A 23,673-nucleotide genomic window follows, 5' to 3' on the forward strand; every position below is an offset into this window, starting at 1 on the left:
GTTCTTCAAGAACTAAACAAAATGGGTTTGTAATACATGAAAAAGCCATCCACCGGGATAGGAGGAGGGCGCAGATACCAGCAGGGAACGTCACAAGCAGGAATACATGACAGGCTGTCCATGGGGACAGAAGGAGGACATGAGCTCCCTGTAGAGATGTATTCAGGATGAAGACTGGATGACTGATTTTAGAATGAGCAGGACATTGCCAGAACACAGAGAAAAGTATACAGTTGTCAAAGAGTCCACCAAGGCTCACGAACAGAACAGTATCTGGCCTCCATGAGCTGCTAGTACCCCTTGGGGACCTCAGGTCGGGCAGCAGAGAAGTGGATGGGGCAGGACAGTGAGAGGGTCAGGTCCCCACTAGGATATTCACTGTGGCACTCAGGTGCTTTGTGGAGATGCACTGGTCTCTTGACAAGACCATCAGGTACCAAGATTACTGTCCCTTGACCAATGACCTTGCCTCTGAAAGCAACACCTAGGGACACTGCAGGGGTAAGGAGAGGCCCTGCTGTGAGGACTAATGCTTGCTGAGTCAAATTTAAAGATCCTCACAGCTACTGCATCCCTAGAAGGAGAGCCATGGAAAGCCTGACACAACTGTACAACATGTAAGTGGGTGAACTTGATTTACTGCCTCAGAATGAAGGAACAGCCCACAGGAAGTGCTGAACATGGTGCAGGTGGACTACAAGGCACAGCTGCAGTTAGCAGGCAGCTCAGTTTTAGAATGTCAAAAGGAAATGAAGAATCCAATGCTGTGTGCGTGTCACACACATGCATTCCATGAAAACCCATGTGGGTCAAACATTAGATGGGGTAATATGACAATATAAAGAGAGTCAGAATAAAAATAATTTGTGACAAGAAAGGTGTCCCTACAAGCAGCAGCACAAGCCTGAATGGCACTTGTGACCGACCTAGAGGCCTGGCTGGTGCAGGGCCCACTCTGGCATTCTCTGGTCTCTACCCCAAGCCACAGTGTGTGTGGGCTTGGATGGGGTCACACGTTCAAGCTGAGGGAAGTTAATGATTCCTGATGTACAGGAAGAAGCTGAGGACACAGAGATTCCCAGGGACTCAGAGAAATTCTTAACCCAGCCACATGTCATCAAGCAGTGCCACCAAGCACATGGACTTGCAGGGAATGTAGCAGAGAAACTTTTTAAGTCAGGAGCAGATGAGTGATGTTTCTGATCTCTCCCAGCACCAGACAAGTGCACACTTACCATGTGTGAGCACACATTGCAGCCTTGGGTGCACTGTTAAACACACACAAGTCACAGCCTAAGCTGGGTGACAGTTTTCACAGAGATGCCTTGCTTCAGATGAATGTTTTGACTTTCCAGTTTTACCAGACAATCTCAATAACCTATTGTCCCTAGTCCCTCAGCCAACACACACACAGACACATACACATACACGCACGCACGCACACACACACACACACACACACTCACACACACTAAACAGGAAGGTAGGTGTCCACAGAGCTGTGGGCCACAAGTCACTCACCATCACCTGAGACATGGAGGGCCTGACACAACTGTACAACATGTAAGTGGGTGAACTTGATTTACTGCCTCAGAAAGAAGCGGCCCACATCTGCATAGCTATTCTGTTGACTGTGAAGACTGATACCCACCCCATTCCAAATTCTAAATTCCATGCCCCCTTTGTGGGTCACAGGTGAGCTACAGAACGCTACAGAATGCTCCCTGGCTGGGCCCCCTCTGGAAAAAACCAGAGTCCCTGGCAAATGGATGGTTAAGCCCAGCAGGAATCTCATGTGTACAGAGTTGAATGTTCTCCTTTGGGAATTCTGTGAGTGAACAAACTGATTTATTGAGCCAATTCAAATGAGCCAAACCAAAACACACAAAGGCCCAGAGGAGAAATTACAGTGAAAACAAATAATTCAAAGAAATTTCTTCTGTGTTTCGGGTGACTAGAGGCTTGACTGGGTGTGGTCATGGTTCCCCCTGAGATGTTTCCTGTGTGCTAGCCTGGAGCTACTACGGGAGGGTTGCAGACATCTCTAGGGTTGTGCTGTCCTGAACAGGAACCTAAACTCTTAACTTTGAAACAGTAATTTTCTGTCTTTTCTATCAAATAGGCTATCTAACCTATCCTAGATAGCCTTTTCTGAATACACTAAGTTACAGAAAATGCCTGCTCGGTTCCAATACTGGGAACACAGCTACAAACCAAAGACAGCTTATCACTGGCCAAGGATTTTCTGGCCTCCATGTCCCTCTCTCTTTGCTCTCCTTTCCCCTTAGCAACCCCTCAGATTCCACGTGTGCCATCTGAGCCAACTGAGATCAACTGTGACCCTCCAAACCAGCCAATAGGAATGAAGCAGCTGCTCTTCCGTTAGGGATAAAAGGAGCGACCCTCCTTTGTCCTGTGCACCTGTTACCTCATTGCTAATGTGTGCTTGTGTCTTTGCAAAAGCAAAAGTCTTATTGAGATTTTTTGATGTGTAAGTGCTTCATTATCTGTACTAACAAATAGAGTTTGGCAGCTCATTTTCAACAATTTTTGGTGCCCACTGTGGGGCCCTAGCCCATTAAGGCATGAGGACTCTAAGAGGAGACACATCCCATGTTGCATGGCCTTGTTGCAGTGCTCTCCAGGATGAGAACCCGAGCCCACAGACTGAGAACCCGATAAAGACTTCTCAACAACCCAAAAGAGCCCAAAAGGAGGCAACAATGACCAGCCAATTTTGTGCATGAACCAACGTAAGAAAAGTCCTGAGGGGTGACTGAGTCTTGCTGTGGTGGTTGGATTATTTTATCCCTGTCCCAGGATGTCCTCAGGTGAGGCTGAGATGATCTTAGGTGACATTGTGACAGTCTTGGATGAGACTAGTGACCTTAAGTGAGGTGAAAATGATTTCAAAAAGTAACCAAAGCAAAATGTCTCAGCATATGCCAGAGATTGAGCCCCAGGGTTTGGAACAAATGGAATGGAAAATTAATGTGCCTTCCAGTCAAGATAAGTTAAAGAACCAAGGAATTCAAAGAATAAATACCTCAATAATCCCCTCAGACTGTCCTTAAGGACTTTGGACAACAACTATGGATAAGAAACAGAAAGCTCAGATGGTAAAATATTGTTGTCAGACCTGTTGGTACATGTCTGCAAGCTCAGCACTCAAGAGGCTGAAGCAGGATGATCGCTTTGAGTTCAAGGCTGGTCCAGTTGCATAGTGAGTCTGAGGCTAGCCTGAACTATTAGGGAGATCCTATTTCAAAGAAAAAAAATCAGAGGAATAAAATATTGTTGTTTCATTTGGCCACAAACTCACATCCTCACTGTGTCTTCTGGCTGAAGTTCAGATTGGACAGGGACTGGGTTTATCAAAATTTTTTTTTGTACTAGGGATCAAACTCATGACCTTGCACTTGCCAGGCAGGTGCTTATGCTGCTGAGCTATTGCTAGCATCAATTGTTGACTAATTTTATTAGTGATAAAGATCAGGGTCTCAGGAGGAGACAGATTATGCTCTGTGTTAGCAACAAGGACCAATGAGCCTCCTTCCCCTAAAAATACTTGAGGAGTAAATAAAACACAAAAGGATTCACTTCTGGCCCCCTCACCGCACTGGAGTCCTTACCCTCAGCACATAACCTCCAACACCCAGAACGAGAGGCTTCACCTCAACAGGGGCTGGTGTGAGCTAAGGAGGACCCAGTGCCTGGCATGTTGACCACAGTGGCACAAGGAGAAAAAGAACAACTTTATCCTTGGAAAAAAAATTTTAAAAGATGCCAAAAAGATGTCCACAATCTTCTATTTTCCCGAAGACTAAAGAGAGGGCTCAATCCTTCTTTCCTTTGAGGGAAGTTCCCTGGATAAGGGAAAAATTGAGTTACAAGTCTTAGCTAATTGACAAATTTACTTTGGTTGTCAATTTAAGTTGGTTTTTTGTTTGTTTGTTTTTGGTACTAGAGATTGAACTCATGACCTCGCACTTGCCAGGCAAACACTTATGCTGCTGAGCTAAATCCCTGGCTTAAGTTGGTATTTTTAATTAATATACTTAAAACATTTCTTATGGCTTATGTCTTGGTTACCTTTCCCTTGTTGTTGAGACAAAACATGTGACACCCAAAATGAAGGCAAGATTTATTTAGCTTATAGTTCTTTGGACCTTTCACTACATACTCAGGGGCTCCAAGCAGGTTGGCTCCAAGCAGGAGAGGCAATCATTCATGGTGGCTGCGAGCTACAAGAGTGAAAGGGCAAAAGACGGAAGTACAACCAACCAACTGCAAATATTAGATTCAGCCACCTCCATGACTGCATGAGGCTTTGAGGGGATATTTAAATAAGCCATAACATCTTGTAAATTCCTAAACTACATTTACAGGGTTAAATTGCTCTTCCCTCTGCTTTAAACGGGATGGAACTGTGACCAAATGAAGCAACAAAAGTAACACCTGACATTGGATTCAGTTATTAGAAACCTTTTAAGTAAAGTTAGGTAGGTTGGAATAATTGGATATAGTGTGGATCTAATTTCAACTGTGTATGTTGACACCTAGAGATCAAATGTTCCTATGGAAAAGTTAGCATCCACAGTGAGTTAGGCTGAGGTAGAATGCTTCAAAGAAATGTAAAATACCTCATTCATTCTGTTCACTGCATACTGAAACACTCCTTTGGATACACTGGGTTGAATACAGTGTATCTTAAGATTAATTTCACCTTCTTAGTAGGATTCCTAGAAAACAGAAAATGACCTTGCAGGCCTCATGGCGATTCTGTTGACAGTGCTGTTGCAGAGCAGGGATCAGAATCCACAAACTCTAGTGCCACCCACTGGACACACACCTTGGCACAAAATGGGCTGGAAGGCTCAGGAAGACTTTCCCTGAGGGCATGAATCCTTTGACTAGGGGCTCACAAAGCACAGAAGTAAATTTACACTGGGCGGGGGTGGGGGACAATTTGTAGAAACAGCTCGCAACTCCCAGAGGACCCCCCAACTGCAGCTTGTTCATGGCCACCCCACTGCCTAGCAGCTCAGCGACTGAGGCCACTGTCAGCGCCAGGCTGCCTCTATCTTCTTCCTCATGTCCTCTGGGCACTTTCCTTACAAATACACCCTCTTCCCATCTTCCCCGCATCATCTATTCAGTGTTTATCTTTTTTTCCGCCATTTATCATTCTAAAAGTCTAGTGATTTTTAGTGTTCCATTTCTGCTTTTCTCTTTTCTTTCCTTATCCTATGAGCTGTTTCAGATGGCTTCGTTGCCTTAACCCTTACTTTGAGCTCTTGGTTCACCAGGTATTGATGCTGTACAGGGTCTGAGGAAAAGCTGGGAGCTCCTGCTCCTGCTAGGAGCTAGCACAGACAATCTGGAGATGCTGCTCTTGCTCCACGGGGCTAGTGCCCTTGTTGACAGCTGCCTGACCAGGAGTGTGGGTTTCTCTATTCCTTCACCCTGTGCCAGGGACAATGGAGGTTTTGTAGGACATCTTGAAACCAGGAAGGGAGTCCCAGTTTTGTTCCTAACACAATTAATGTGGCTACTCCAGTCTCCTGCACAACCAAATGAGTTTTAAGAACAGCCTATGAATTTCTACAAACAATGCAACTAGGTTAGCATGTTTTAGTGTGTATTGACTTAATTATCCTGGTAAGGCCTATAACAGAATAATAGAGATAGGGCATTTTGTCCTTGGTCTGACACTGAGGGAAGATTCTAGGGCCGAGATCTTTTGCTGCACACAGGGGAAGACTAGAGCCATGAGCACTAGAGAGAGCAAAATCCAGATCCTGCCACACCATGTGTCAGCCATGCCACATCCAGGCACACCCATCCACACTGAGAGGCTGGGGCCAATGCCACTAAGTGGCCAGGAATGGAGGAATCTTTCCTCTCTCTTTCCCTAGCCTCAGCAAACTTTGGAGACCTGTGCTTAGCTGGACACTTATAATCCTTGCAGGAAGGAAGGCTGATGCAGGACTCAAGATCCAGGCTGGGACTATGGTGGCTTACAGAGACCCTAGACTCCAAAATTAAAGGCAGGCGGGGATGCAGCTCAGTATGAAGGTCCTGGGTTCAACCTGTGGCACTAAAAATAAATTTGTGTTAAGATTTTCATGAGCTACCAGCCTGAAGCTGGCTGTAGGAGCCCAAGACCTTTGACCAACTCCCTGCTACTTGCCCCAAGGCTGTGACAGGATCCAGGCACAAGACTGTGGGTGGCCTTTGATCCCTGCCCACCCCACCACACAGGTCCAAGTCTGACCCAGAAGGCAGGCCTGGCAGCGAGGGGCATTGGCTAGATTCAGGAGCTAACAACTCTGATTAAAGCCACTAGGAACGTGGCCTCTGAGCAGGCCCCGCAGCGCAGGATGCCAATCACTGGCACACGTGTCAGATGACCATAGTGCACAGGGGTGTGGAGTGCAGAACACATGACAATGGAAGCCGGTGACTCTGTTGGCTTCCTGGATTATGGAGGTGCTGCTCCACCTGGTCTCTTGGCGCCTGATGGGATGCTGTCCCATACCTCCACCCCTGGGGCCCAAGACTCAGGGTCCTTCTGCCTTCATGTAAGGCCCTTCCATGGGGTGCCCTGGGCCCTTGCTTCTCTACCTGAGTAAAAGCTGAGTCTTGGGAGTGAAACCTCCACCTGCCCAGCTGGGAAGAGTGAAAGGGATCCCTTGGCCCCAAACCAGGGTGCAGGTGACAGAGACAGGGCCACAAATACCACAGCATCCAGTTTTATAGCACAGACTTGTCTGCCCCAGGCAGAAGTGGGCAGGGAGGCTGTGCTGTACCAGCAAGGGGACGGCAGCAAGGGGCCAGGAATCTACTGTCCCTGAGTGGAGGGCAGGAGGATGAAGGCTGGCTCAGCCCCAAGGCCCACTGTCCCCTTCTACACCCATGGTACAAGCCCAGTCAGAATGCTGCCAGGATCATGTCACTTGTTTATAGTACGAGATCATGTCATCCAGACTTGCGAAGGTGACTGTGGGAGCCCGTGGGGGGCCTCCAGGCGCAGGCGTGGGTGGGACATGCACAGTGTGGGGCTCCTGGTCCTGGCCCGCCTGCTGTCCAGGGCAGCTCGGTGCTGGCCCGGGTCTGCCCCATGTCTGGTTGTTTGAAGATCCCCCTCTTTTCTGACTCATGAAGTAATCTGATGGTGGAGCAAACTCAGGGTCTCGCTCAGCCCGGAGAGCTGACTGCCTCGTGGACCAGTGTCCAAAGGTAAACTCTGGTGAAAATGAGAAAGAGTAATGTTAGAACCCATTTGCGGATCAGTTACACTTACGGATTTCTTTTCTTTCTTTTTTAATTTTGGTTTTAGTTTTCTGAGGCATGACTTCACTATATATAGTCCAGGCTGGTCTTGAACTCAGTGATCCTCCTGCCTCAGCCTTCCCAGTGCTGGGATTACAAGCATGTGCTACCATGCCCAGCCAAACTTCCAGATTTCTTAAAAGCCACCAGTTCTCCAGAAAGTAAGGATAGTACCAAGAAAATCATGTCACAAGCTATATAAGCAATACCTGCAAAAAGTGTGAGACCAGACTAAGAAAAGGCAGTGGCTACTTCCCAACAGGGAGATTTCAAAGCAGGGCTTTGAGGAGAAGGCTGTAAGGCTTGGGGGCAATGCTAAAAAAGCACTAAAATGAACCAGAGAGAAGTACCAGAGAGTCACATCACTTGTATGACATGGCATGGTAGGCTGTGTCTTGGAGTTTTGGAAGATGCCAACAAAACCTGTCCAGATCTACAGGCTGTTTATTTCATCTCCACTTGTCACAGTGGTCTGGCATTTCTCCTCCTTTGGCTTTGGGTCTTATGAGCTTAAGCAACTTGTGTTCACTTCCCATTGAAACAATCAGTCAAAGACTGTATGAACCAGTCTTCCAGAGAGGCCGCGGTGAGCTCTATGATGAACTCAGAGAAAAGCTGTGCGCCCCACAGGGGCACAGGTGAAGCCAGGTTGGTGACTGACAGGGAACCATCCTCACTCAGCTAAAGAAATGGCTCCACACAGTCCTTAGTACCTCAGTCACGAGGCTCTAACTGGCTCCCGACAGGCAACCCTCAGCCTGTGACACCACATGGGAGGAGCACAGGCCAAAATCTCTCCCCAAGAGCACCCAGAACCATCTCTGTGGGGCAGGATGTGTTCCCTGGGATCCCTGCAGTCACTCTGCCAATATTCCTGTTTACACACAGGGTCTGGGGTGCTGGAGAACCTGAGTCAGCGATCTGAGGTTTCCCAAGGCCTCCAAGGACTGCTCGTGACATGTCCCCTCCCCCACAATTCAGCCCTTTTACATTAACTGGGAGGCTGCTGATATTAATGATCAGTCCCCAGCTATTGCTCCTGGTGGGCTGGATGCAGATCAGTGCTGGCGCCTGCTGAGCACACACGAGGCCCTGGCTCCCAGCAGCATATGAGGTGAGCACGCAGACGACACTGGGCAGAAGTCCTCACGCGCTCCTCACCTTTACCACGGTCCCACTCCCGTATGTGAGGCACGCCAGGCCGTGTGTCCCTCCTCTCCTGGGTGATGACCTCTACTCTGCTGCTCTGGGTCTGCGGCGGGGTCGGCACAGGCTCAGGTTCTGGTAGCAAAGGTCCTACAGCATCCCCACCTACATTTGTAGGAAAGAAGACCTTGTTAGAACACAAATGTTGAATGTGCTAATCCTGGAAGTAAAGGTAAGAGACACCAGCATCTACAGAAAGGCCGCCAAAGCCCAGGTCACAGGTTCTCTCAGCGCTGTGCACAGCAGGTCATCTGAGTCCTGTGAGTTGAAGGGATTCAGCATTCCCACTTCACTGATGAGAAAAGTCATCCCAGCAACATGGGCAGCCGGTGGTAGGGGCAGGGACTAGGCCTAGGACACTTTGAGTGCCCATGCTGCCCACTCCCACCCTGCTTCACTGACGGCAGGAGCTCGGCTCCCAATCACTCAGTAACTCGAAGATGAAGCACAAGGAGCCAGGTGGTACAAGTCACAGACTGCTGTGGGCTATTCCATTTGGGTCAAACTTTATAATTTTTTTTAAAGAAAATGCTTTTCTTAAAAATGCTCTGGTGGCAGCTCCCATCTTCTGGGGAGCAAAATGTGCAGGAGACAGAGCAAAAGACACACCAGGAAGGGCCTCCACATCCCAGAGCCAGCACTTATGTGACACTAGAGATGTCTGTTCACTTCATCTTCCCTGGATCTTTTCAAAGCTAAACACAGCTTGGTCCAGAGATAAATGCTACCCTTAGCTGCAGGGAAGCCATCTCTGTCCCTATACAGTAGCTCCCCATGTCCCTTGGGAACAGAATGCCTGCCCCCAGGTTCACTGGGGTATGTGGCCTCCCTACTGGGGAGGCCATTTCCCAGCATCCCCTGCAGCTGGGCACAGCTGTGGACCTGAGCTCAGCCAATGGGAGAACCAAACTGTGGTAACCTCAGCCTCACCTTCTTATGAGGACATGGGCTCTGCCCCTCTCCTGGGCAGGATCAGCAGCAAGTGCCACAGGAAAGGTGTCAGCCATGAAATGACACCAACACTCAAAAGATGCCAGGGACTACATGGCCCAAGGCAGGGCTGTACTGCCCCAGATGCATCCCTGCCCACCTGCTCTGATGTGTGACAGAGAAGCCAATACTCATTTCCTCAGGAATCCCTTTGTCAGGGCAGCTCAGCTCTGACCTAAGCCACCTCACGTGGGCTCATGGAGTGCAGCACTCACAGGGCTACCAAAGGGTCTTGGCTCCAGGCTCCAAACTGCCCACTGGGCAGCACTCCTGCCTTGGCAGTCTGCACATCCTGAACACTTCACTACCATGATCTGTTTTCAAAAGACAAAATGGCCAGTATACCAGAAGAAAAACTACAGCCATGAACAAAACCCCAACATCCACAGTGCTCAAGAAAGTGCCCAGTGTGTCTGCCATGAAAACTCAGTAGAAGTCTGAAGACACAGACGTGCTTGCCCGGATAAAAACTCCACAATGTGTGTACATATCCATGTATCATATGGGTTCCATGCACATGTGCAATGCTATTTCCACATGCTTAAAGTATAAATCTAGATTTAAACATTTGAGTATAAAATCATATATATGTACACTTAAATTTTATCTTAAGATACCTTTTCTCTAAGTCTCTGTTACTACACTGTAACCCTCTAAGAAACAACTGAGAGTCATTAACACCCCTGTCCGCTGTCAGTGATTCTGCAGGGCTGTCTGCCTCACTCTGCTTAGGAACGGCTGAGTAGCACCTGGCTGCGAGCTGCCTGCTCCTAGATAAAGCCAAGTGCCGCTGCCCACACTGCCAAGCACGTCAACCAGGTAGCGAGGACTCAGAGCCCCCTCCCCTCCCACGTGTGGAAACTGAAGCCTTGATGTACCTCTGTTTTCTTCTTCTGTCCCATCTTCTTTTGATTTTTTCATCTTTTTTTGTCGAAGTTTGGCAAGTCTTGCTTCTAATATGGCCTTTCGTTTCTCCTTTATGTTCTCTCGTTTCGTTCTCTGATCTGTTGTCTAAACAGAACAGAAATTTAAAAATTATTTGTTTTATGACACCACTAAGAGGCTATCCTAGGGACCCTGATAATGAAGACCTATGAGGCATTACACAGACCTGTTATCTTATGCAGTCTAGTTCACAAAACACCCTCGAACCCTTCAGATTCAAGAAAACCATCCACTCGAGGAATGGGGTGCACACCTATAATCCTGAGGCAGGAGGGTTGCAAGTTTGAGGCCAGCTTGGGAAACTTAACAACTTAGCAAGCTATCTAAAAATGAAAAATAAAAGAAGGGTGAGCTATGGTTCAGTATGGTTCAGTGTGAGGTTTCTGGGCTTGATTCCTAGGACCACCAAAAATGAAAGAGAGAGACAGAGAAGAAACAAAAAAGGAGGGGAGGGAAGGGAAGGAAGAAAAACATCCAATTTTCTTCATTAATTCTTTTAATAAGTTTCTATATTGGCACCCTGCTACCTCAAAAAAGGAAGCCAGGTTACTTCTGAAACAGTTCTTAATTTTACATTTTGAAACACCAAAACAGCATGGCAATCATCTTTATTCAGTATCATTTTTCTGTTTTTTGTGGGTTTTTTTTTTTCTTTGAGCTAGAATGGCCTTTAACACTACGTGCAGCCCAGGCCGGCCTCCAACTCATGGTAATCCTTCTGCCTCAGCCTCCCCAGGGAACACAGTGGGCACAATGCCCAGTTACATAAGGGCATTCTGAGGATCAATTTAAATTCCTAGTGTAACTCATAGACTAGCTCGGCCCCTCCCTGCCACCTCCTCTGACTGGAGCCCTTGTACCTGCTCCCGTAGCATCTCCAGGGTTTTCATCTGCTTGTTTCTCAGCTCTTTGTCTTGGGCAAAAGCAAAATATCCAACACCAAGTTGCCGGGCCTCTGGAAAGAGTCAAATTGTTCAGAAGATCAGATTTTCCTCATCAGTCATGACAGTGAAGGCAAACTTTCCACCAAAACAAGAAGCACAACATGTGCACAAGTTTACAGAGGGCAGCCTCGGCGGTGGCGGCAGCAGTAGCAGCCAGTTTCTGTCTTGCTTGTGGGTGACGAGCACAACAAAGGCCATGAGTCGCCCTGCCCACCCTTACTTTGCTCAGGGAAGAAGCTCTAGCTTCACAGCACTCTGCCAGAAAATGTCAAAGCCTGTGGACTGTGAGGCCGGGAAGCCAGCAGAACAGACCCTCATGTGTCTCTCTGGGTAGGGAGGATGTGCGGTCAGCAGTGTGAGCAAACACGTACCGTTTTCCCGGATGTCCTCGTAGTGCACGGGCCCCACAGGCCTCCGCAGGGCCTCCCGCTCTTCTTCCTCCCACTGCTGGCGCTGAAGCTCCTTCCTCATGTCCTCCGACAGCAGCGTCTTCTCATTAGCAGGACTCACGAAACTAGTGGGACAGGAAAGGGACACACCACTGCCAGGTGAGTGCCGCGACAAAGGAACATGGTCCCCACAGGGGTCTCTCGCCACTATCACCAGAAAAAAAAGGCCACTAAGCTGCTCCCCCTCCTTAAACCCAGCCAAGACTCACTCCGGCATGGTGGGACCCCACCTCCCACTCAGCACCCAGTCCTAGACTGACAGCGGAGACGCCCAGGTAGGAGAAGACTCCAGCTCACTCTGGGCAGCCTCCTGCCCTGCTGATGGCCAGGGTTTCTGGGTCTGCTCCTTGCACTGAGCCCAGGCCAACCTGCAGGGGAGGCCCACAAAGTGCCCCTGTATAAGAGTTTCTCCCTCCTAGGATGTTTTAGCCAGTTACCCCAGGGGTTTGCCCACAAAAAATTAGCTTTTAGTGAAGGCTCTGACTTCCAAGATGTGTAAAGAAAAAGTGAGAAGCTAGCTGCCACTCTGGCTCAGGGATAAGTGTCTCTTCTCAAGGTGAATCTGTGCCCATAGAGTGGCTTGCTGGGCTGGCCTGGACTCTGTCCCTGCGCTAGTCTGTAATGATACACTGTTTCAAACAACTGCACAAACTGGGCCATCAGAGCCCGTCCTGCCTGTGGTCTCCAACACCTGCAATGCTGAGGCAGGCGGATTGCTCGAGCCCATGAATTCAAGACCACCTAGCAACACAGCAAAACTCCTTCTCAAAAAAGAATAATCAAAACCAGAAAAGAACAGTCATTCAGGCTATTCTGAGTGTAGATTACATGTGTATAGGTGTGCTGACCATTAAAACTGCTCCAACAAATATTCTTATCCACTAAAAAACATCTTACAAGAATAGCCTCTCACTCAAAACCACCCCATTAGCCACATCTGAGACCAGGCAAGGTCCGCACATCAGCACTTACAGTCTCCCCTGAAGGTTCTTGTCCATTTCCAGCAGGTCTGGCAAATCCTTCCTCATGCACCGCCGGGATCGTCCCAGAGAGTCCACGTAATCCACCCTGCAGCACAAGGAGGAAGGTGGGAAGGCTGGGCACATGCACTGGGGTCCCTGGACTAGGGAGCCATGTGCACTGAGGAGCTAGACTCACTGGCAGAAGCACCCTCAGCCCAGGCCACCACCCCATACAAGCTTCTGGCATGAAGGCTTGGTGTGCGTGCTCTGCAAACCTTAGCTTCAGAACTAAAAGCAACCCATCATTTACACCTCTAATTCAGACAGAAATCTGTTGTGATTTCTAAGAACTTCCTTTAATCCACCTTAATAACCCTGTGTTTTATCAACATCCAAACAATTTCACCCTGCCCCCAGATTCTAACTGTTCACAGCTCCATATTCTCAAATCTGCATTATTTGTTCCCTTATTTTTTCCAGGTCACACAACTTCTCCCAAGTCAAGGTACTGCTTGGACTCTTGATGAGAAGCGGGTGAAGCAATACAGTGCTCTCCTAGTCTCTGCCCAAACTGAACGTGGAGACAGGCAGGGCAGACGGCAGGGCGAAATGAAAACAGTGACTATTTCTTAAGCAGGACACACAAACAAGTGTGCAAGAAAACCTGCATGCACTGTGAGGGAACAAGTTTTAAGTGTGTGATCTCAGGCAGGGAATCTCTCAGTCTTTAGCAGGTGGAAGGGCCCAACAAGTATGAGCTGGGGGCTGCCTCAGTGTCAGATGCTGCCCGGATGAGGGCTCTGTGGGTTTTTTTGAGACAAGGTCTTGCTGTGTAGTTCAGCCTCATCCTGGAACTCATTACATAGCCCAGGCTGGTCTTGAACTCACAGGGATCCTCCTGCCTCAGCCTCCTGAGAGTTGGGTTCACAGGTGTGTCCTACCATATCTAGCCTGAGGGCTTTGTTTTGTTTGGCAATTCCTTTTCTTCCAAGCAATGCTGATTTTAACTGCTGGCCCAGAATTTAAACACTGAACATCTCGGAATCCACTACTCCAGTCTTGATGGCTGATTATCACAAGAAATAAAACCTCTCTAACTTCAGAAAACAGTTCCTTTTTCTTTTTCTTTCTGTCTTTTTTTTTTAATGAATGGGGACAAAACCACCAAGCCAGATGGTCTGCATGATTATTTATAGTATTTTGCTGGAAGATTTTCCACCACCTGGGATTGAACTACTAAAAGGATTTTATGAGCAGTTACAATTCTGGAGCTTAATTTAAAAACAAGCAAAGTGTCAAAACTGCTCACAGTCCATCTTCCTACACCATATGGCAGCAGTGACACCTTCAGCCGCCCCCAGACTCCTCTCGTGGTTTGCGCATTGCTTGTAATCATACAGACATTAGCAAGCAACAATTTAAAAAGAGACACTGAAGCTCTGAAAGAAGACTGATTTCTGCTGTGAAAAGCAACCGCAGCCTCCTCTGCTTCTGGAGTTGGCCTCCCAAACACAGAGATCCCAGCTAAACAGAGACAGGAGACGGTGCAGCCATGGCTCTCTGCTCCAGCCCCACTCTGCCCTGAAGGGACAGGCCGGGCCAGCAAGAGGCTGGTCACACCTCCCGGGCTTAGGCAGCCAAGGCACGCTTGGGGACACTAGCGCAGGGCAAGCTGTTGGAGCTTGCCCCAGGTCTCTTCCTGGCCACGAGCCCTGATCTGTGCCAACGAGAAGTGCAAGGCGGGACCAGGAAACAGGAAGCACACTGAGCGCGCCCGGGTTCAGTGATGAGCAAAGGTGACGAAAGGTGCAGGCAAGGGACTAGTACTCGTCTTTGGTCTTCATATCACGAAGCCAGACACCCACCTAAATAGGTCATGACTGCTCAGAAGCTTCTAGAAGCAGGAAGAAGACAACTGCTTCATTCCAAGGACAAGGCTGCTGCTGGACTGATAAGGACACTCTTGGGAACACCAAGAGCTACAGCACCACCCACTGTGGGGACACCTAAGCCCCGCAGCAGGGCAGGCAGGTGAGGGCCAGGAGTGCATCTCTCAGGCTCTCAAGCTCCACTGCACAAATGATGGAGAGACACCATCACAGCAGAGATGTCAGCACACAGTTCCGAGCTCCAGGATCTCTGTATAGCAAGTCTGGCGTGGTTCCTGACCTTTCACCCATGTGGCAGAAGGCAGGCAGACTTCAGGGACAAAGCTGACCAAAGCCCAGACCACCCTACATCTGGGGGAGACTGAAACAAAGGACCCAGGCATCATCAGCTCTATAGGAGAGGAAACCAGACTTGAGATCAAACAGGTGGAAAGTGGACTGGGGCTGCTCAAGGCCTATGCCTCCGTCCTCACTGCTGGAAAGAGGCTCTGCCACAGGAGGGCTTCAGAAAACCCTGAGCTCCTTCTGCTGCATACAGAGCAACGCTCTACATGCCACGGGCAAGGCTGAAGCACGGCCATGGAGCAGCAGGCTTCTGCCTCAATGGGCAGGACACTGCCACCCAGTGTCTGGGTCCGGCACTGCACAGGGCAGGGGTGTTGCTCAGTCATTTGTCATTAGTGTGGCTGTCTCTTCATTGGAGCTACTATTCTACACCGGTAGTGACTAGCCCAAGCCAACCACAGGGTCTCAGTGGACTGGAAATGCAAGGGAGTGAGGAGAAACAGACTGATGACAGTCCAACAGGATCACTGACCAGGCTGCCCAAGTGTACCTACCACTCTTCACTGGGGTCTTGAGGAGGGGGCACATCTCCACTAGGAACATCGTCGTCCTCATCTCTGTCGCCCACCTTTCGGAGCTCTCTACTAGTGCCCAGCACTTCCATTTCTCTGCGTTTGTCTATAATCTTCTGGGTGAAGTCCACAAGGTACATATCCTCTACTTCTTCATCTAGGACACAAAAACCAACCTCAGTGCACAGCAGAAAACCACAGTGGAACAGAGCAGGGTGGCTTGAAGGGAAGTTGGCAACACAGAAAACACGTACCACCGAGGAAACCTCCCCACACCTCATCGACCGAGCATGAGCAGGGCCACCTCAGCGCTGCTCTGACAACACAGCCACACACAGCTAATATCATGCTGTGGAAGCGGACAGGAGAGCAGCTCCCCTGTCACCAACGGACGACAGTGGCCTTTCCTGGCCTTGGTGTGACTTGCCTTTCTACACAGGGGCCTGTATTACTGCAGCACAGGAGGCATAGTAAAGGCAACAGACGTGCAGAAGCCATCTGAGTTCTTTTCAAGCCAAAGGACCTCACCTCCCAACGTGGTCGGAGTCAGCACCTCAGGGCACAGGGCTACGCAAGCCGCTGCCTGCCCCAGGATGCTGACCCACACCCCAGGAGCTGAAACCCACGAGTGACACAGCAGCCCAGGACAGCCACACTCACGACGCAGTGGGGGTGAGGTTCTAAGCTGGATTCACACCAGGCTCCTCTCCAAGGACGGTGACTCAGTGGTGAGGAATAACTGTGAGGCTCCCCCAACCAGGTGGCAGTGTCACCCCACTTACAGAAGTCACACCCAAGATGCAAACCTGACCTGCCCAACACACATATCCCAGTGCCCATTAGCAGGTGGCTTGTGGGCTCCACATGGCCAGAGCCCCCAACCATACTCCTCTGCACCTGGTTTCTGTCAACAATGCGGGTGGATTCCGAGTTAGAAAAGAACTCAGCCACAAAGCGCCGCTGGGGGAAGAGACGCAGAACAGGAGGCCCGGCGCACCGGCTGCAGGAAGGCACACAGCGTCTCCTGGCCCTGGCTGGCTCTCCCTGCCCACCGTCCTTCCCCTATGGGGCTTTTGCTCTACCTGCAGGTTCCTTCCTTCAGCTCCCATAGCCTCGGGACCTGCAGCAGAGCTCTCCAGGGTCCCAGAGGATTTCCCAATCCCGCCCTCCTCTCTGGGGGCAGGGGTGTAGAACATGAGCTGCCTGTCTCTCCATTTTTTCCTTTTATCGGTACCTGGGATCGAACCCTTGACTACATGTTTGCAAAGCAGGCACTTATGCCACTGAGCTAAATCCCCAGTCCCACCTCTGTCTCTCCTTGTCTCACTTTTTCTAGGTTTCTTTTTCTAGGGTGTCTGAGGAAAGGGAGGCTCAGTATCACAACTGCAAAGCAATCATAGGTCCATCACAGAAACAAGCCTGAGAACACAAAAAAATGGAACGGAAAGATAATGCCAGCACCATGGCCAATCCCAGGTCCCCTCACACACAGCTGTGCTGCAAGCTGGAGCAGAAAGGCAGTCAGGTGCACAGGCTGAGGTCTGCAGTCCAGCCTGAGCAGTGGGAGAGACACTACTGTGTCCTGCTTCTGCAGTGTGGGCTCAGCCCTGTGCTGCTTGACACTGAACAGCTGTGTCATCTCACAGCATGGGACAGAAGACTGTGACAGTGACTACAACCCAGCCTTCCTCCTCCTCCCCTGCCACCATGCCAAGGGCAGGGGCACAGAGTCATCCAGTGCCTGTCCCCTCCTCCACACCTGCCCCTGCCCAGACTTTGGTCAGTGACTGAGGTTTCCTGTCTGAGCAGCCATCAAAGTAAGATTTTGAACTGGTCTTTTAAGTTTCTTAGTTAATTTTATGATATGATGTCAAAGATCTGTATGAATTACAGAAGATATTGAAGTATAATTGTTGTATTTACCTATAAAGTCGCCATTAGTCATTTTTTCATATAATTTGGCCTTTTCTTCCAATTTTTCCCTAAGAGAGAAAGAAACAGGTATTATAAGTGGTCTCACAATTGTGTCTCCTCGAGCACTGGCTGCCACCCAGCCTGACAAGAGACCACAAGCAGCTCTGGAAGGAACCGAGGAGGCAGTTGAGAGTGGCGCCACGTCCTGTTGCATGTCACTGGTCACTGGGTCCTGGCTAGAAGCCACGCCAGGGGCACAGTAGCTGCCGGCTGAGTAACTGACCATGGAGTAAATAAACCAAGTTATGACTCCAGCCACTCACTTTAACAGCTAAATGCGACTGAAGTTACCCGCCAAAGTGACATGTCTCTAAACACAAACACTGTCGTGGTAACCTCTGATTAGGGTCACCAAATTCCAGGCAAACTCGGCATCACTGCTTTCAGCCATTGGTCACCTATGGCTTATCAGGCTTCTTACAGATCAACTTCTCACATGTTTACAAACACTAGGATGTCCATTTTAAAGAAAGCAGGGATAATATAGTCATCACACATTGCTAGAAAAACAAAAAACCGACTGGCATTTCAACGAAGTGAACTCTGCTATCAACGCTTTTCTTCCAGTGGACACAGGCTGGTAAGAATGCCCATGGTTCTTTACTGCAGAAATAAGGACAAGAGGGCCAGCCCCCAAAGCTCCCCAGCTGTTCTTTCAGGAATGTGACACACACTCCTAGAGGGCAAGTTTTTGCCTTCTTTTCTTTTTCCCCTTTCTTCTCCTCTTTCATTTTCTGCAACACTGGGGATTAACTCCAAGGCCTTCCCTCTGAGTTGCATCCCAACCCTTCTCTACTTTTTCATTTTGAGATGGGGTTCCTCTAAGTTGTTAGGCTGCCCGGGTTGGGCTCAGCTTTGCACTTTCTCTACCTCGGCCTCCTTGGTACTTGGATTATAAGCCTATGCCACCACGTCTGACCAGGCAACTTGAATTCTAATGGCATCCAGAGGCCGGGCCCTCAGGCTGTGAGAAGTCACGTAACCGTTCTGAGGGTTGGTTCCCAGACAGCAGAACACAGTGCTCCTGCCTGTAACGCCGCGGTGAGACCAACCCTGCCATCGCCTCCTTCCTCTCCTCGCAAGGCCCTCAGCACAGATCAACTACAAGGCACCAAAGCAATCACGCTCTGCAAGAGCAGCTTTTATTGTGGAAGAGAGAGCAAGGGAAAGAGGAGGAGGGACACAAAGCTGGCGTGACAGACGTCAGCCTGTGAATGTAGGGAGAGTACAGAACACTCACTGCGTTCTACTTTCACGTTTTTCACTCATTCTGTCGGTTTGGGGAAAAGGGTTTGGGTTTCTAAGTGCTAAAGTCCTAACCTTCACCCAGGAGCACGCCTGGGAAGTCTCAAACACATCCTCGGGGTTAGAGGTTAGGGGTGTGGGCAGAGTGCACCTCAGTGTCCACCCCGTGCAACTGCCAAAACCACAAAGACACCCCAACACCTGTTGATAGCATTAAGGACTAATGAAAGCTTAAAGTAGGATGTGGGGCTGTCAAGAGACAAAAGCTGACTTGTGAATTATGTCTTAGAGGACAGCTGACCTCCCTAGCCACAGTCTGTCTCCCGGGTCCCCTCACTGCAAATCAAACACATCTGCAACAATGCTGCATGGCCCCTTGGGACCACACCCTTACGTGCAATGAACTGGACACACGTGTAAGTGCTGCACTGCTTTTCTGCTGTGAGAAATCAAAGTGTAAGTAAGGACTAAGGCGTACAATGGATATTGTGAAATAGAAACAAAATGTTCAATTGGGAAGGGGAACTGGTGGTGGTGGAGAAGAAAGGCAAAAGAAAATAAAACAAGAAAAGAAAAAAACGGAAACCAAGTTCTTGTAAACAAAAGGGGAAGAAGGGCTGAAGGGAGGAGAGGGAAATGGGGGAAAAAAGAATCAAGATATATGAAGTACAGGCACAAGTTCCCTATAATGAATGTGATTATCACGCACCTAAAATGTACCAATCAACTTAATGAAAGAACAAAGAAAGAAAAAAACACTGCACAGCTGCTGATGTGTACTCTTGAGTTAGGCCTACAATGGTTTTAGCTGTAGCAAACATGTACCAACTTTTTCTTGTCATTATTCCTTAACATTACAGCAGACAGCTGTTTACAGAGAATTTACACAATATTAACACCAAGTTGTCTAGAGAGGATTGGAAGACTGTGCGGACTGCATGCAAATGTTGTATCTTGTCACACAACGAACATGAGCACCCCTGGTTTTGTTATCTGCAGGAAGTGGGTCTTGGAACTAGCGCCCTTCAGATGTCAGCACCCTATGTTTACAGAACACTTGGGTACACTCGCATTGGATATTAAGACAAATCAAATCTGAACGCTCACTTCTTGGCCCAGGTGGCCTCAGAGAGAACCACACCTTTCAGAGCTCAGTCGTACCTTGCTTTGTCTAAAGTCTTCTGCTCCTCGATCTTCTGCTCTGCATCCTTTTCAGCTCGATTTGAAACTCCTGCATTCTGCTTGCTCCAGATACTCGGTTTCTAGAGAACAATTCAAAGCGATGAGAAAAAGACCACGTAATTGCAAGACAGTATCTACTGTTCATTGGGGCTGGGAATCCTTAGATTTCAAGACCAGTGGGAAAATTTCTTCTTCCAACCACTGTGTCCTGCAGACACCATCTGCAGGGCTGCCGAAGCAGAACAGCACTAAACTATGAACTGTATGACTATGTATGAACTATATGACTTTCTTGAGACCACTCCATAGACTTACTGAATCTCCTACATGATCACAACCTAATTCAAGACTCCAGGACTGGAGGTTTAGCTCAGTGGCGTAAGTGTCTGCATGGCAAACGCGAGGTAATGAGTTTGATCCCCAGTACCACCCAAAAAAACCCCAAAAAACTCTTAAAAAATATACAATTGCAAAGAATTAGTAATACAAATAACACAAACCATTACTTATAAAATTAAAAACCATTTACAACTCTTAAAGGTCCTGCTATGTTTTTTCATCTCTGTTTGCATACAGAGCATCTATGTCATGGATAACCTTCCATGAGTATGTGAACAAGTATGTATTAATATTATGTCTCACCTGGTGTGGTGGTACATGCCTGTAATTCCAACATTCTGGATGCTGAAGCAGGAGGACTGCCATGAGTTCAAGCCAGCCTGGGCTACATAGTGAGTTCAAGATCAGCCTGAATTACACAGCAAGACCCTGCCTCAAGACCCTGCTTTTAAATAATCACACTAAGGGCTGGGGATTTAGCTCAGTGGCTAAGCACCTGCCAGGCAAGCGTGAGATCATGAGTTTGATCCCTGATACCGCAAAAGAAAAAAAATCACACTAATTCTTGCTTTAATACTTAACATATCTCCTGCAGGCACCCAAATACAAGATAGGGACTTTTTCCTCATTGCTCACAGGTACAGACATCGCCGACACTTTCAAAGCATAAGTGACGATTTCAACCAAGTAGACACAATGGGGACGATCACAGTCAGATTATGCTTTTACCTTGTTAGCTGTTTTTGGCTTTCCCAAAACTCCAGAATCTTTTAGAAGCTTTTCTTGTTTGAATTCTTCTTGTTTTCGGAAGAGTTCAGCCTTAAGATCTACCAACTAGAATACAACCAGAAAAGTAAAACAAATATTTTTTTCAGTACTAGTAGTGGTTGGATTGTTAAATTATTGTAATTCTCAAAGCAAGATTTGTCAGGCTGGGACTTTAACTCAGTGGCAGAGTGCCTGCCTGGCAAGCATGAGGTCCTGAGTTCAATTCCAGGACCAAAAATAAATAAAATTAATTACTAAAAACTTTGAAAAAAAAGCAAGATTTGGGGGCTGGGGATTTAGCTCAGCAGCATAAACGCCTGCCTTGCAAGCAGGCAGTCATGAATTTGATCCCTGGTACCAATAAAAAGGAAAAAGACAAACGAAAAAAAAAAAAAAGCAAGATTTGGTCTTGCTCTAAATGGACACCAAAGTCAATGTGTAGTTATAGAAACCTAGACAAAATTAAACTAAATCACATTTTATCCCACTCTGCTATAAATGTAGGTCTGACTCTGGACACAAGAGGGCTGGGGAGATGACAAAGCAAAGGAAATAAATGTCACCTGCATCTTTCCCACTCAGGTTCACCCACCACTCCGCAGCTCCTCCTGAGGGGCACTAACCCAGCTCTTTCATCACCACATCAGGAAATGCTTCCCTCAACCCCACCCCCCAGCACCTGGCATCAACAGTGACAAGCAGGAAACAAATGCCAATGAGACCTCCCTGCCTCCAAATGCCTCAACTGAGTAAAAAGTAATTTATAAACAGTAAGATGCAAAGAAATGTTTTTTAAAAATGACATTAGAAGTGCAGTGTGGTGGCCCACACCTGTCATCTCAGCATTCTGAGAAGCTCAGGCAGAAGGATTGAAAGCTTAAGCCCAGTCAGGTAACTTTTTCAAAAGAAAGAAAAATAAACAGATGGGTAGGGATGCAGCTCAGTACAAAAGCCCACTGCCACACACACACACACACACACACACCTCTGAGTGGAAGAAAGGAGGAGCAAAGTTCAGCTAGGAAGCTCTCCCTTCTGTCAGGTGATCAGTGAAAGTTCTGAGTTGAGCCTCAAAAGCTATGTAAGATTTAAACAGCCAGAAATGAAGTAGACTGAGTTCGCCTCCAAGTTTGATCTACGCTGTCATAGAAACTAACTTGAGCTGAATGTCAGGGTTTAGAATGGGAAAAGAAGAACAGGCAGAGAAACAGGCCCTGGGAGAATACTCCTCATCCCTACCCCTAGCACAGCACCTTATACAGCCAGGCATCTGTAAATCAGGTATTTATCACCAAGCAAGTTAAGAAAAATAAAAATGAGTTCCATGACTTCTATTCTGAAAGAAATAAATTTAAACGTGGGCATGGATTTTAAAGATCAGATTCATTCCAGGACCTAATATTCTAAATGATTCAAAATGGCCAGGCACTAGAGAGGCTGAGGCAGAAGGATCTTAGCGAGTTTAAGACCAGCCTGGGCTCTACAGTGAGTTGAAGGGCAACCTGAACCTACATAACAAGACTGTCTCAAGAATAATAATAATGGGGCTGGGGATTTAGCTCAGCGGCATAAGCGCCTGCCTTGCAAGCAGGCAGTCGTGAGTTCGATCCCTGGTACCGATAATAATAATAATAATAATATGCTGGGCGTGGTGGCGCTGGCCTGTAATTCCAGCACTCGCAAAGCTCAGGCAGGAGGATTGCTGCGATGTTGAGACCAGCCTGGGCTACAAAGTGACTCAAGCCCAGCCTGAACTGCATAGCGAAACACTGTCTCAAAAAACCAAAATAATAATAATAATAATAATAATAATAATAACAAAAAATTCTAGCCAAGCATGATGGCTCACGCCTGTAATTTCAGCACTCGGAAGGCTGGGGCAGGAGGATCGCTGCGAGTTTGAGGCCAGCCTGAACTACAAAAAGCAAGACTCTGTCTCAAAAACAAACAAAAAAAACCCCAAATAAATTCTAAACACTTCTACACTTTGTTCCGAGCCTGTATCAACTTTGCAGCCACACATTCCCTAGTACGCGTCTACTCCTTAATTTTGGAAAGGGAGCTCGGATCAGTCCAAACTCGGACCGCGTTCCCACCGCCCTCACTGGGCCGCGCGGCCAGGGTCAGCATCACAGCCCTGCCAGTCTGCTCGGCTCTTGGCCCTGCGGGCGCTGGACGCGTAGCGGGCGGAGATGCCGACACCTTGAAGCAATCCCAGCCCTTCAGGTCCTAGCCCTTGCGGACTCGTCCCCGGCGGGGTCCCCAGCGACGCCCGGAGCAGCAGGCCCGACGCAGCCACACGCGCGTTCCGGGGCCGCTCGGGGATACACTCTGGCGGGCTGGCGCGGGGACCAAGGACTCACCGAGGACGCCGTGACGTCCAAAGGCTTTTTCCTTCGGTCCATGCTCACACCGGGCGTCACGCAGCCACCTTCTCCACCTTAGACCTCCTAAGCCTGCCCGGAAGTATCTTTGACTACGACACTGTGTTTCCGAGAGTTTACGACCTCGACGCCATCTTGAGAGTGTCCTGCGGGACGCTATATATTCGCGCCATCTCGAGAAGGTCAGAGGTGATGAGTTGACGC

General features: G+C 48.5%; 2 protein-coding genes across 2 annotated transcripts in view; both read right to left on the reverse strand.

Moving 5' to 3' along the window:
• CUNH3orf20 (chromosome unknown C3orf20 homolog) overlaps positions 1 to 1,667 on the reverse strand; it is a 40,514-nt gene extending 38,847 nt beyond the window's left edge. Inside the window, exon 1 of the mRNA XM_063238594.1 lies at positions 1,522 to 1,667. The gene's annotated coding sequence lies outside the window, so the exon portion shown is untranslated. The remainder of the gene's footprint in view (positions 1 to 1,521) is intronic.
• A 5,072-nt stretch (positions 1,668 to 6,739) lies between these two features.
• Ccdc174 (coiled-coil domain containing 174) lies at positions 6,740 to 23,637 on the reverse strand. Its single transcript, XM_003463195.5, has 11 exons — positions 23,449 to 23,637; positions 21,047 to 21,151; positions 19,958 to 20,058; positions 17,501 to 17,559; positions 15,560 to 15,734; positions 12,842 to 12,937; positions 11,792 to 11,934; positions 11,337 to 11,431; positions 10,410 to 10,542; positions 8,497 to 8,646; positions 6,740 to 7,249 (listed from the first exon to the last, which is right to left on the reverse strand). Exons 1-11 carry the CDS (start codon positions 23,488 to 23,490, stop codon positions 6,951 to 6,953), a joined length of 1,398 nt encoding a protein of 465 aa, XP_003463243.1. The 5' UTR covers positions 23,491 to 23,637; the 3' UTR covers positions 6,740 to 6,950.
• Positions 23,638 to 23,673: the final 36 nt, after the last annotated feature.

This window comes from Cavia porcellus, unplaced genomic scaffold, assembly GCF_034190915.1.
Source record: "Cavia porcellus strain 051 isolate PalLab524CR breed Dunkin Hartley unplaced genomic scaffold, mCavPor4.1 scaffold_27, whole genome shotgun sequence".
In the NCBI taxonomy this organism is placed as follows: Eukaryota; Metazoa; Chordata; class Mammalia; order Rodentia; family Caviidae; genus Cavia; species Cavia porcellus.